This window comes from Melopsittacus undulatus, chromosome 4, assembly GCF_012275295.1.
Source record: "Melopsittacus undulatus isolate bMelUnd1 chromosome 4, bMelUnd1.mat.Z, whole genome shotgun sequence".
NCBI classification, from domain to species: domain Eukaryota; kingdom Metazoa; phylum Chordata; class Aves; order Psittaciformes; family Psittaculidae; genus Melopsittacus; species Melopsittacus undulatus.
The window spans coordinates 108783075-108796830 of NC_047530.1; the positions used below are offsets into that span (position 1 = coordinate 108783075).

At 51.6% G+C, this 13756-nt stretch overlaps 1 protein-coding gene across 1 annotated transcript in view; it reads right to left on the bottom strand.

Moving 5' to 3' along the window:
* Positions 1-3392: 3392 nt before the first annotated feature.
* The window catches only part of FAM53B (family with sequence similarity 53 member B), a 45627-nt gene continuing 35263 nt past the window's right edge, over positions 3393-13756 (bottom strand). Inside the window, exon 5 of the mRNA XM_034062367.1 lies at positions 3393-4389. Within this exon, the coding sequence (XP_033918258.1) occupies positions 4102-4389 (288 nt within the window). The 3' untranslated portion in view covers positions 3393-4101. The remainder of the gene's footprint in view (positions 4390-13756) is intronic.

Sequence of the window (13756 nt, forward strand, 5' to 3'; positions counted from 1 at the left end):
TCTGCTGGCTCAAGGAAACAGCAGTTTTCCTCTCGGGTTCGCAATGGGAGATTGCCCTGTTTCCCCAAGGATTTAGTTAACACCCTCCATGTGCCTTTGCTCTGCTGGGAGCTCCTGCCAAGCTTGAGTTTAGGTTTTATTTTAGGGGGCAGGACTTCATCTCTGTTCTTAAACACAAAGTGTAACGTGATGCGTGATGCTTCTATATTGACTTGGATATTGCTGTTGCCTCTTTGGCTGCGCTACAGCTACATAACAGCCAGTGTCAGGTGGGGGGGGGGGGCATGGGCTGCACCCCCAGAGCGTGAGCAGCAGCTCAGGGAGGGGATCCTGCCCCTCTGCTGTGCTCTGTGAGACCCTCCCTGCAGCCCTGATCCAGCTCTGGGGCAGCAGCACAAGAGGGATCTGGAGCTGTTGGAGCACATCCAGAGGAGGCCATGGAGCTGCTGCGAGGGCTGGAGCAGCTCTGCTCTGGAGCCAGGCTGAGAGAGCTGGGCTGGGGCAGCCTGGACAAGAGAAGGCTCCTGAAGGGGACACCTGAGAGCAGCTTTAAGGTCCCTTCCAACACAAACCACTCTATGATTACATCTGCCTGCACGTGAACATCCCCAAGTGCCTGTTTCCTGATGCAACCCATGCCTGGGACTCCCATGTTATTTCTAATAGACACCCCAATGGAAGGTCCCAGATGGGAGCTTTCCCAACCCACACCCATTTTCGGGACACCATCACCACCCCATCCCCAGATGCCAAGAAGGTTCAGCCAGACCCACTCTTGAACAGAAGGGCTCCTGCACCCATCAAACTCAACCATAGGGGCAGCACTAGCCCCAGCTCCCTCCTCCCCACAGCCATAGCACAGCACAGAGAGGCGAGACACCCCCGGGGGTTACTGAACCAGGAAGCTTTATTTACACAGTAAAAGTAACAAGCAATTTCCTGAGATTGAGCTGCTCTAGTGCAATCAAGTCATGGAGGGGTACGAGTGGGTGACCTCCTCACCACTGCGGAGAGGACACCGGCACCTCGTACCCGGACACGCACGTCCCGCTGTGCTTGTGCAACTGCCAGCGAGACTGCTTGGCTACTACAGGTCCTAGCTTCAGAAGGCTTTACTCCTTCCTTCCTTCTTCTGTATGGGATAGTATTTGGCCATCCTCTTCCATTCATTCCTTGAACATCAAACCCACCGACGCCGTGAAGCACTGCTACGATCCTACAACATCCTATGTAAGTCTGGTTCGCCTGTTCAGCCAGGAGCTTTCAAACAATGCACTTGAAACACAACTTTATCCACCAGCCAAACAGGCTCTGCTATAACGTGGAAATATTACATTCTATTTTACAAATAACTTTGCTGTTTTGCTGTGATTTCCGTGTAATCTCAGCTCAAAGACCTGCATCTGCAAACACACAGTGTGGGCCATGACATTGCCTATTAAAACCCCTTTTCTTTTGCAAGGTGATGAACCCTTATTGCTGCTGGCACAGCTGCTGCTGGCCAGCGTGGGTCACGTCTTGTACAAGTCACCATGTCTCTTCACAATCACAAGCCTGTTTTAGCAAGGAATAGCATCCCTTGTCTGCATATTACTTTATATCACATTCTGGCAGCCGGCAGGAATCAGCCGGGGAAGGGGGGTACCAATACAAAAGCATCTGTGGAATAGGTGAAGTCCATTACAAACCAAGAGCAGGATGCTCTGCTCTGCTGCTGTGGGCACAGGGATCTCCTGGTGCCAGGGAGCAATCGGACTTTACAATCAACAGGATGTCCCCTGAATCTGAGGCACGTACTATATTATATTTAATCTTTTTCATTACTTTATTTATATATATATTTATATATATATAAATCCACAAATGTCTTTTTTTTACCTCTACAAGAGAGAGAAAAGAAAAAGAGAGAGAAATTTAAAAAGTAAGGCTTTCTTAAACTGAGACTAAGTACATGAAACCATACAAACCCAAGAGAACACCCAACAGGACACCACCGTGGCCTCAAAACCGTGGCTGACTGTAGTCTGTGCCTACGCTAACGTGCCCAGTCTAAGGCCATGACTCCTTGGAGAAGCATCTTTAGTAAGGCAAACGGGTTGTGCTGTGTGTAAACTGAATGCTACGGCTGTGGTGAGTGCAGCTGGGGGGTGCTCCATCGCTCACCTTCCTACTGGGGGGTTTAGCATGGCACCGGTAGCAGCCCTTGGAAAGAAAACGGGAGCCCTTAGGAATTACAGCCCCAGTGATGCACATGCAAGAGCCCATCCCAAGCTCTGTGGCAGCGGCCGGACCTGGAATGGGGTGAAATTGCCCTTTTTCAGTCAATTGGGATGTGTCAGTGGAAGGGGAGATGGAGCATTAGGAAGACTCAAAGCTGAGAACCGAGGGGTGGCACAGGGCTCAAAATGATGCCAGGGTGTATTTTCCTTTTAATGATTGCATTAAGTGATGCTTTAAGAGGCAAGGTTTGGAACTGGATGAGCTTTAAGGTCCCTTCCAACCCAAGCCGTCCTAGGATTCTATCATTCCCTACAATGAAAAGACATCCCTGTCATACCCAAGTATTCTGGGCTGCCCCTGTTTGCCTGGAGGGAGGGGATGTGGCCACTGCCATGAGCAAAACCTCTGCGGTGCCAGGATGGGGATAACAAAGAGCTGGTGGGTTCTGCTGCAATGGGAGATGCCACACACATCCCAACCCACCATGGCAGAAAGTGCACTAATGTAACCAGGAATAAGGAATGAAACCAGTGGCTCAGCCCTGTCTGCATTACAGGCTCCTAAAACATTGCCAATGAGGGTGTTGAACCCTATTTTAATGGGGTGATAAACCCCCTTTTAACATCACATCTTCAATTGCTGTTGGTATCAAGGACTGTTTCTCCTTTCTCGCTTTGCAGAGCTCGGGAGCTAAATCCTGAGCACAAAAGAACCTGCAGAAGATGCTGGAAGCCACAAGTACAGCTTTCCTGGAGCTTCAAACAAAGAGAACACCAGAACAAGCAGGAGGGAAACAAAAACCTATGCATCCTAAACCTGTTAGCAAGGGGACAGCTTATGTTGACCAAAGAGAATTCATATGGTACAAACACAATGGTCACCACTTTATCTGTGCTTAGAAAAGGCACAGGGAAGAGGAAAAGCTTTCAGTGCTGCTACCTGGGGTTCCAGCCTTTGGCCAGCTGTCAAGTGAGCCCGTGCTGTGCCCCCCTTCACAGTGACACAGAGCCACAAGCCAGTCAGCAAAGAGGGCACAGCCGCTGGGAATGGGTGCACAGCCCTGCTCCAAACTGGGTGCTGGGGAGGGTGGCACCGAGCCTGACTGGGGCTTTGTCCCCAGTGGGTTTGAGAGATGGAGCTGGGAGGAAGAAACATAGGGAAGAAATATATAGGGAAAGAAGGCATTGCAGCATCCTTGGGTTGCACCCACCAAGCACGGCTGCAGATGCTGCCCCACATGATGGGGCAGGGGTCCCTTTAATTCCTCATCAGGAAAAGGAAAATAAGGAAAAAGAAGTAAAAATCCATCTCTCACCAATAGGAAATGTAAGCAAAACTCTTCACTTGTGGTTTCCTCCTCATGGCACTGCTGGGGCTGTGGGGTGCTGGGGCTGCACAGGATGGTGCAGCAGGAGCCGCAGCCTCCCCTGCAGCCACTGCTTGGTTTGAAAACCTCAATATCCTGGTTTCCCCCCAGTTTTCCAGTCCCATGGGTGGTGTTTCTCCTTGTGCATCCCTTTAACAAGCACAGGGGAGTGTGGCCAGCGCCATCAGCTCCAACCTGGTTGGTAAACGCCACTTACTCACTAAAGGCGAGCTTTTGGGCATCCCCATGCCTGGTGTTCCCAGTTGGACAAGGCAGTTCCCAGTTGGACAAGGCAGTTCCCCCACCTAGCTGAGCTCTGGCTACAGTAGTTACAAAGAATGTCAAGATTTACACACGCATGCACACAAATTGCTCTAAATACCTGATGAAGTTTTGGCAAAGCTGCTTCGTCCCCTCCGGAGGGGACCAGTGGCAGGATCCCACAGCCCCATTGCTGGCAATGGGGAGCCCTGCCTGGCTCTGCTGACACCGGGGCTAGAGGACCCGTTCCCTCCTCAGTTGTTCTCTATCTGCTCGATGTCAAGCTCTCCATCCAGCTGGAAGAGGCTGTCGGTGCCGGTGCCAGCGCTGCGCCATGCGGCAGCATCCTCCTCATCCTCACAGGACAGGTCATCCCTGCTGGCCCGGGGAGGCTCCGGCACTGGGGTGCAGGCTGGGGTCCTGCCTGGCATCACCTCCGGGGAGCAGGGGGCTGCAGGCCATGGATGTGGGGCTGGGATGCGGTGGGAGCCGTCCTCGGCCGCGGCGCTAAGGCAGGTGAGGCTGTTGAATGTCTGTCGGTTCTGTGAAGGGAAAGGGGGAACAGGCGGTGAGATGGTGAGGGGCTGATCTGAGCTCTGCAACAGTGTGAATGTCTCCAGCAACACCATTTATTTCATTAGCAAAGAGGAACAGTCATAGAATGGTTTGGCTTGGAATGGACCTTAAACATCACCTGGTTACAACATTCTTCCAGTTCAAGCCATTCCCCTTGGCCTGTCCCTACAGGCCCTTGTCCCAAGCTCCTCTCCAGCTTTCCTGCAGCCACTTTAGGCACTGGAGCTGCTCTCAGGTCTCCCCTTCAGGAGCCTTCTCTTGTCCAGGCTGCCCCAGCCCAGCTCTCTCAGCCTGGCTCCAGAGCAGAGCTGCTCCAGCCCTCGCAGCAGCTCCATGGCCTCCTCTGGCCTCGCTCCAACAGCTCCAGGTCCCTCTTGTGCTGCTGCCCCAGAGCTGGATCAGGGCTGCAGGGGGGGTCTCACAGAGCACAGCAGAGGGGCAGGATCCCCTCCCTGAGCTGCTGCTCATGCTCTGGGGGTGCACCCAGCACATGGGGGGGTTCTGGGCTCAAGCACACACTGAAGTCAGGTCATGAGGAGCATCTCCTCACCCAGCACCCCCAAGTCCTTCTCCTCAGGGCTGCAGACTTCAGCCCCATTTAGTGCCTCTTACCAACCCCTCATGAGTGAGTGCCAATGGGAATACCATGGCCAAGCCACTGGTGTGCCTATAGAGCGTGTGCTTGGAGCAAGAGGACACCGTGGGCATCTCAGCAGCTTGGGCAAGGCTCTCACAAGAGTGTCTGATGGGTCACTCACTTCACACCTCAGGTCTGGGCATGTCCCAGCCAAAGGGGCTGGAGGTGAACACAGTAAATAACTGGGGGGAAGCAGCCCCATCGCTAGCCAGAGCTGTTCACCTGAGCTATGGCCCCTAAAACCACACCAACAATAGCTGGGATAAGCACATGAGCATCAGTGCTCCTCTCCTCCTTACATTTCCCCTGCTGACACAGGGTTTATATGCAGTAAGAAACATGAAGCGTATCTGAAGGATATCATGAAGTAGTGAAGCTCTTGGTGAGGGGATTCCTTCCTTTTAAGGATCCCAATCTCAGGGGAGGCTTTTTTAGTGTCATAAAATCCTAGCATGGTTTGTGTTGGAAGGGACCTTAATACAGGTTAGACAGGTGTTGTTAAACTAACATGGATGTTGGGTTGCCTGTGGATGGCAGGAGGGTGTAGGAAGCTCTTTGGGTCTCCTGCACTCATTTATCCAGGGAAAGGCAAACCCTGCTGCTGTCTCCATCACACCTTACCTCCAAGAGCCTGGGCCAGACTGAAGCTGCAGTAGCCAGAACACTGGTACCCAACAGAGCATCGCTCCATAGGGGACATTGCTGCTGCCTGTGTCTGCTCCAGCACAACTCAGGACCAAACATGCAGCCTGAAGACACAGCCTTGCTCCAAACATCCCCTGGGCAATTTATGCACATCTGCTTGAGGGCTTTATTTGCTTTCAAATCCAGGTAAGCTGAGACTAACTCCACCAAAATAACTCACCCCAGGCTGTGGATGAGGCAGAATCACCCATTGACATCCTCCCTGAGGGATGCAGGTCAAAGCTCCTCCTACTTCACACTCTTAAGAAACCAAAGGTACTTGTGATGAATTCACACTCACTGACCACATGTCACCAAGAGGATTTGGACAGTAAATGACACACTATGGTGAAATGAGTCCTTGCAGGAGGTGATACAGAAGCTGCTGTAACAGAAAGGAGAAGTTCTTGGTGCCCAAGCAGGAGGTGACCATTGCCCAAGCTGGTGGGGTTACATTTCCCATGGCCTTTAGTCCCTGAAACCTTCCCAAAGCCCATAATGCCCAAGCCCATGTGAAAAGAACAGGCATTTGCCCTTTACAAATGCAACTGCCCCCACGTCATCCTGTTACACACAAGCCGTGCCTCCCCATGCCGCCTGTCTTCCAGGTGCTGAATGCCTAACAGCTTCAAGCAGAGATCTGCACGTTGTGGTTAATGAACAACCCATAATTACCACTGCAGCCGAAGGAGGCCTGAGGACATAGAAGTGTTTTCTAAGTGCTCAGAAAACATCCTCAAGCATATTTCCAGCAGTGATTTAGGCACCTGAAAGCCCAAACCTCCTAAAGCCAACAGCCCTCTCAGAAGTGCAAATCCCTTCTACAAACAAAGCGCTGGCACTTCTGAGAACCTTCATGTTCCTCCTGCTAATGGAGCTCATCTCCCAGCCCTGGTGCCTCCCTGGGCTTGGGACCCAGGCACGGGCATGCCAGGATGCTCCACAGCCCTTCAGAGAAGGAGATAGGTGATGGCCATAATGATGAATGAAGGAGGATGGAACCTAGAGACCAACAACATACGCTCTTCCCATGCAAACAGAAGTGTTTCCAAGCTTGGACATGTCTTGGAGAGCAGCCATGAAGGTACTTGACTTCCAGGGATACTTTGCATTCTATTGGACTTTGGCAAGATAACCAAGCCAACATTTTCCCTGCTCAAATCCACACACACTGCAACCCAGTATTCCCACGTGCTGCCCCGAGTCACAGAATCACTAGGGGTGGAAGGGACCTTTGGAGATCACCTAGTCCAAGACCTGGAGTCATTCCAGGCAGTACTTTTACCTTCCCCTGAATGAGGATGGAAAACCCCTTCCCATGGTCCCATTGCTCCCAGTGCTGCAGCTCCCAGAGCAAGGCCACGTGCGGAGCCGCTCCCTGTGACGCAGGTTTGATGGTGATCAGGTTGGAAAGCAAGTTTCCACAGGCACAGGCTGTGGCAAGATCCCATGGTTCACCTTCCCAGTGTGGGGAATGGCTGCTGTGCAGCTTGTGATGGGGTATGGATGGAGGTGTTGGGGAATGGTACCCCCAGGATGTGATAACCTGCACTAGCATTGCCTGTGCATCAGCCATCACCATCAATGCAGTGTCTGTTCTCTTTTACTCATGTTCTAACTGACTGGGTGAAGCCAGCACGTTCTGCAGTGCTAAGCTGCAAACCTGGGCAGTCGAGCCCTGCATTGAGATGAGCCAAAAAGCAGTTTGGGTGGCACAATGTGGTCCTTGTTTTCCCATGGACAAGGCAGCCCTGGGCCACTCTAAGCCTCTCCATAACCTTGTCCGTCAGTGCCAGGCCAACAGAGATCAGAGAATCGAGAATCTCAAATGCTGTTGGGCTCAAGGAAACTGTGGGAATGCAGACACCATCATGGATCTGACCCATGGAGCAGTGGCCAGATTGCTTCTGGCCATCCTGACCCCATCCAGCGAGCATCTGTCATGTACCTTCCACCCGAAACACCTTTACTCACATCCACAATAACCCATTTAGGACCATCTGAGGTACTGGTTTTCCTTTCCTAGCTCTCCCCAAAGCTCCATGGACAATTCCTTGGGAAAGGAATAAAATGGAATTATGCTAAAGCAACCACCTGAAAAATCATCTATACATACAAATAAACCTTTGGCCACTTGGGATAAGACTTGGGGCTGCCAGATGACCTCTAGAACAAAGCCTTGAATGATGGTGACCAAGCTTAGGGTGTATCTCCTTCCTTTAGTGATGCTCCACACTGTGCAGGGCCCCAGGTAAAAGCCAGGAAGGCTGCAGGAGCTCACTCACCCCCACATCCATCCTTTTCCAGGTTTTTCCTCCCTTTGAACACATGTCCCTGTTGCGGAACAAGGGAACTGAAGAACTCAGCAGCATCTATCCCATAACAACTCTTCCCCTCCCAATGGTGAGCTCTTCCCTGATCCCCATCCTGCAGACACAGCGCATGTGTTGGCATGAACACTGCCAGGACTGTGATCCCCACGCAAGCACTCTCTGTGCTGTTCCACCCTGCCAGGGCACTGCCTAGGGAAGGTGTAACACCACGAGCTGTCAGCACCTACCAAGCTGTCAGCACCTCCTGTGTGCACACTGGGCTACAGTTGCTCCATAGAGCTCACAATAACCCAGTGCCAGAAGGCAAGGGGGAAGTGGGCAGTGAGCAGTGATGCTGTGCAGGGATGATGCACCTCTGCCAGCCCTCCCCATCAGCAAACACACCTCTGCTGGGGGTCCTCTAACAGGCTTGGGTTTAAATCACTCTCGGAGGCAAACATTGGTAAAACACCTTCAACCTATTATCTATTACCTGACACTTTGGTCATTTCATACAATCCCGAACTGGTTTGTGTTGGAAGGGACCTCAAAGCTCATCCGGTTCCAAGCCCTTGCTGCTAGAGCAGGTTGCTCCTTGTTTTCAGGCTCTTCCTTGCTCTTCCCTTCTCTTTTGCTAAGGAAGAACATTTACATAGCCCCAGTCCTAATTTTGCAGTAACAGGCACCAGTGCTTAGATGGTGCATGGGAAATCTTCAGCTCTAGCTGTTTGGTGTGAAAAACAGCTTTCCAGGCTCAGAAATATCTATTATCCCACCAAGTCACTTCACACCAAACAACCCAAAACAAGGCAAGAAGGAGGCCTTAAATCAGTAGTATTGGCACTGCTTTGGAGCCTGGGGAGTTAACTTGGGTTTTGCTCTTGTTTTTGGAGCTCTGGAGCTGCCCCAGTGACAGTGAGGATGTTTGGTGAGCTGCTATAAATGCAAAGGTGTTACATGGGCCACTGACAGGAATCCCTCTGGTGCTCCAGAGCCCCAGGGACATGCTGGAGACATGAATCCCAGAAGTGATGGATGAATGCAGCAGGCATAGCTTGTGCATAGAGTCAGAGCGCAGTGATGCTCTCATGGGGCTCAATCCATGCACTGCATCCGCAGCACCCCACATGCAGGACTCAGTCCCACTGCAGCCCCATTCATAATGATAATTGGAGGAAATCCTCATTTCCTGCCAAAACCAAATCTTTGCCCTAAGACAATGAACCCTTCGCTGTGAGCTGGGAAATGGGTTTGCTCAGAGCAGCCATCAGGCAGCATCATGAGTGATTACTGTGTATTTATGTGTCTCCAGGTTGCACATCCCTCCTGCACTCAGCCCTTCACATCCCAAGGAATTGTGACTGAGCATCCTTACAGCATCACAGGCTGCTCATGCCAACAGGCTCAGCAGTGCTGAAAGCCTAGAAGAGATGGTGGCAGCAGGGCCAGGCTGCTCTCCTCATGATCCTATTGCAATGCCATGGATTTAGCTGGAGTGGTTCTGCTGTGAGCAATGAGGACCCTGAAGCCAGCTCATCCCCAGAGCAGGCAAAACTTCACAGGATCATGGAATTCCAGACCAGTTTGGGTTGGAAGGGACCTCGAAGCTCATCCAGTTCAATCCCTGCCATGGGCAGGGACACATTCACTAGAGCAGCTTGCAACCTGGCCTCGAGCACAACACACATGGAGCAGGATCAGCACACAGTGACTGATCCAAGGTGATAACAGGAGCCTGCTTTTTCCCAGGCAACAAACTGAGGTTGGGATGGATTAAAGATGTGAGGGGCATAAGTAAACTGGAGTCACGTCCCTGTAACTGCTCCTGGGGCACCTGCACCCACTGCTGCACCCTCCTGCAAAGTAAATGCAGGTTTGAGACACAAATCACTGCTCTGGCATTCCAGAGCAGTGTCTCCATTCCAGGCCAACTCTGAGCACCTTCCCTGTGAAGCAGAGAGTGAACTGCCCTCCTGGGTTATTTAGGGCCACCTCCTGAAATGCTTTGGGAGGCTTTTACAAGAAAGAGTATCCCAAAGAACTGTTCTCATCATCACCACTATGACTCTGCACTGAAAAGGTTCCCCAGTGCCCAAAGGAGCCGTTCCCAGCACTGCAATGGGCCTAGCACAGATCCAAACCCTGCTCCCTGCTCCATCCTTCCACTGCTGACAACATCCTGTGGCAGCAGATGAAGCACCTTCAAGGGGAGAAAACCTGACCGCTGTCTGCAAATCCCAATGCCACTGCATCCTTCTGGACCATGGCAGGAAGCAGCAAGCCTGGAAATGTCCTGGAATGCTGAGGTTTGGGTGGTTTCCTTAAAACAGAACAACCACTCTTGGCCACTGCTTTTGAGCACGTTAACTGAGTCAAGGATGAATCCCTGTGCCTTATAAAAGCTGGGTTTTGAGTCCATGTAGCAGGGAGCACAGGGTTAAACAGCAAGCCATGGATCAGATGTGCATCTCCGGGATACAATTGGATTTTGTCTGTGTTTGGGGCAAACACTGCCAAGCTTTGTTTGTGTTTCCAGCCCTGTCCTTCCATGTGAGCATGAACAAGGGTGCAGCATCCTGGGCCCTGTGGTGGGATGGAGCTGGGAGCAGGGGATGGAGCTGGGAGCAGGGGATGAAGCTGGGAGCAGGGGTTGGTAGCACATGGTCCCTGGATACCATAGGACCATTCAGTGCTCAGACCCCGACTGCACGAGCAAGGGATGCTGCTGCAGGAGCCCATCCATGTGCACAAGCTCCATTCCATGCTGGAAAAGTAATTCCATGGCAAAACCAGGCACGTCCCAGAGCGCGTTTCTTGCTTCCACAGCTGAATTTATTTTCAGCCCATTGTGTCTGGTGAGTCACAGATTCATAACTGGGGCAGATGGGACCACTTTGACTGTAAAACCAAAACAATGGATGTCATGGCATTCCACGTTATTGCTATTAAAAGCTCTGACGGGTGACTAAAATAGAGGCTGCTGCAATAAATCAGCTCCTACAAGCATCCTCTGGCTATAAAGCGCCTCACATGAAATGGGCACTCTGGGGCTGCACACGAACAAATCAGCCCTTTATAGGGAGATGGATCTTTTCTGCATGCTGCTTCTGGCAGCAATAGGACCTGGTACCTAAAAGCAAGGTTTTATTGCTATGGCAGCACCCAAACAGCATCCTACATGAGCCTCAGGAGCTTGGGGATAGGGTAGGTGAAAACACGCATTGTCTTTATTGGTCCATTTGGGAAACTGAGGTAGGGAAACCTCAGTGAGCAGCACTTGGTCTACCCTGTGTTGGTGGACACCAGAGATGAGGTTTGCTGCAGGTCAGTGAATACACAGAGTTGTTTGTCAAAGGAACAGGGAGGGGGAGAAAACCAGAGGAGTAAACATCATTATGAACCTCATTCCCAACATGAACTTGAATTGGTTTCAGCTACTTGTGCTTTAGATACACAAATACCAGGGCAATGAACAACAGCCGCATGTGTAGGAGCCTGACCAAGTTAAAACCAGGCACCCTCCGAGCTCCTCTGCACCCTCCAAACTGATGCTTTCCTTTGCATCCCAAACCAAAGGCTTTTTCCCACCAAGCCACAAGCTGACCTTCTGCAGGCTCTCGTTCGTGTTTATTTAACAAACACCAGGGTTGGGAGCTGGAATCTGTCTCCGGAGTTACATCAACAGCAAACTATTTCCTGGGATACGTCTGGAATCCAAAGCCTCCCGTTTTTCACTACCTTTTGGCAATATTTGCCGCGGGCTCGAGTGGGTGCTGAGGCTGCTCCAAGGTCACTGCTGCCCCTCCTGCCCTCACCAGCAAGGCTCAAACTGCACAGCTGGAGCAGAAGGTGAAAATGGAGGGGGTTTTACCCCTTGAGGAAGGAGCTGGGTGGTTGGGAAGGAGAGGCTGCTTCTCCTGTCCCACAGCTTGAACTTGTCCCCACTCAGCGCCAAGACCAATCCTAAACGTTTCCAACTGGAGGGCTGCTTTATTTAAGCTTTGGGAGTGTGCAGGCTCCTTTGTGCATGGATCCTCATGGAAACTGCCATTATTCCATAGTTTGGAAGGGAGCACAAGGCAGGGGACAGCCTGCTCCCAGCCGTCAAGAGCATTACTGATGCTGAGAGAGCTGGGCTGGGGCAGCCTGGACAAGAGAAGGCTCCTGAAGGGGAGACCTGAGAGCAGCTCCAGTGCCTAAAGGGGCTGCAGGAAAGCTGGAGAGGGGCTTGGGACAAGGGCCTGTAGGGACAGGCCAAGGGGAATGGCTTGAACCTGCCAGAACAGGGGAGACTGAGCTGAGCTCTTAGGCAGAAGCTGTTCCCTGTGAGGGTGCTGAGGCGCTGGCACAGGGTGCCCAAAGAAGCTGTGGCTGCCCCATCCCTGGCAGTGTTCAAGGCCAGGTTGGACACAGGGGCTTGGAGCAGCTGCTCCAGTGGAAGGGGTCCCTGCCTGTGGCAGGGGTTGGAACTGGATGAGCTTTAAGGTCCCTTCAACCCAAACCATTCCAGGGTTCTATGATTACACACCTGCTCCTCTGGATCTCCATCCCAGGCTGAAGCTGTTTTTAACACTGAAAACCACACAAACCACACATCCACACATCAGGAGGATGCTCTTGTGATCCTTGGTGCAGATGACTCCACCCTGTGAAGGCACGTGCCCCTTGAGGACAGTGAAGTCACCCTATCAACAGCACTGTGTGTCCACAGCAGCCACCGCACAACATGAATAGCCCTGTTGTACCCAGCATCTCAGCACCCTTCCCGTAACTGGTGCCTTTCACACACGAAGTCTGTTCTATAACAAGTTCTTATCAGTCACACCCAGTGCTTCATCCTCACCACCTTCTGAGCTGGTGTCCACTGCTGCCAGTGCCCTCTCCTCCATCCTTTCACAGCTATTTATGATGAGCTCATAACCACAGGATACAAGAGGATATTGTGTTTTAATTGCCTTATTGTTCTGCAGCAGCTACTCTCTGTCCCATATACTATAGGCCACACTGTACAATACAGAGCTTCATGGAGAAGTAGCTTGCCAGCTGTTTGGGACTCCTCAGGGTACATGGTTAAACCCTCACAGGAAACAGGTTAGAGAAAACTCAGGATAAGAAGACATTGGTACAGTATTTGTATGAGAGATGAAGCTCTTCAAATTACAGATGCTTTGAAGGCTCACAGAGAAGCCAAACCCTTATGGAGCCATCTGAAATCTTCTAGTTTCTCATAGGATCCCAGCCTGGTTTGTGTTGGAAGGGACCTTAAAGCTCCTCCAGCTCCAACCCCTGCCATGGGCAGGGACCCCTTCCACTGGAGCAGCTGCTCCAAGCCCCTGTGTCCAACCTGGCCTTGAGCACTGCCAGGGATGGGGCAGCCACAGCTTCTCTGGGCACCCTGTGCCAGCGCCTCAGCACCCTCACAGGGAACAGCTTCTGCCTAAGAGCTCAGCTCAGTCTCCCTTTTGTCAGTTATACAAATATGAGTTGTTATACATATATATGTATAAAATAAATATATAGTTTATATACATATATATGTATATGTGATTTGCTTAAAAAACATCTGTAAGAAGGCCAGCAGTGTTTGAAAATGTGCTATCTCAAATGAAAATCTCTCAGGAACACCCATACCAAAGTGTTCCAAGGCAGGAAGCAGAAGGGGCAGGAGATAGCGAGGCCTCGTTCTGCCGGGGACAACTG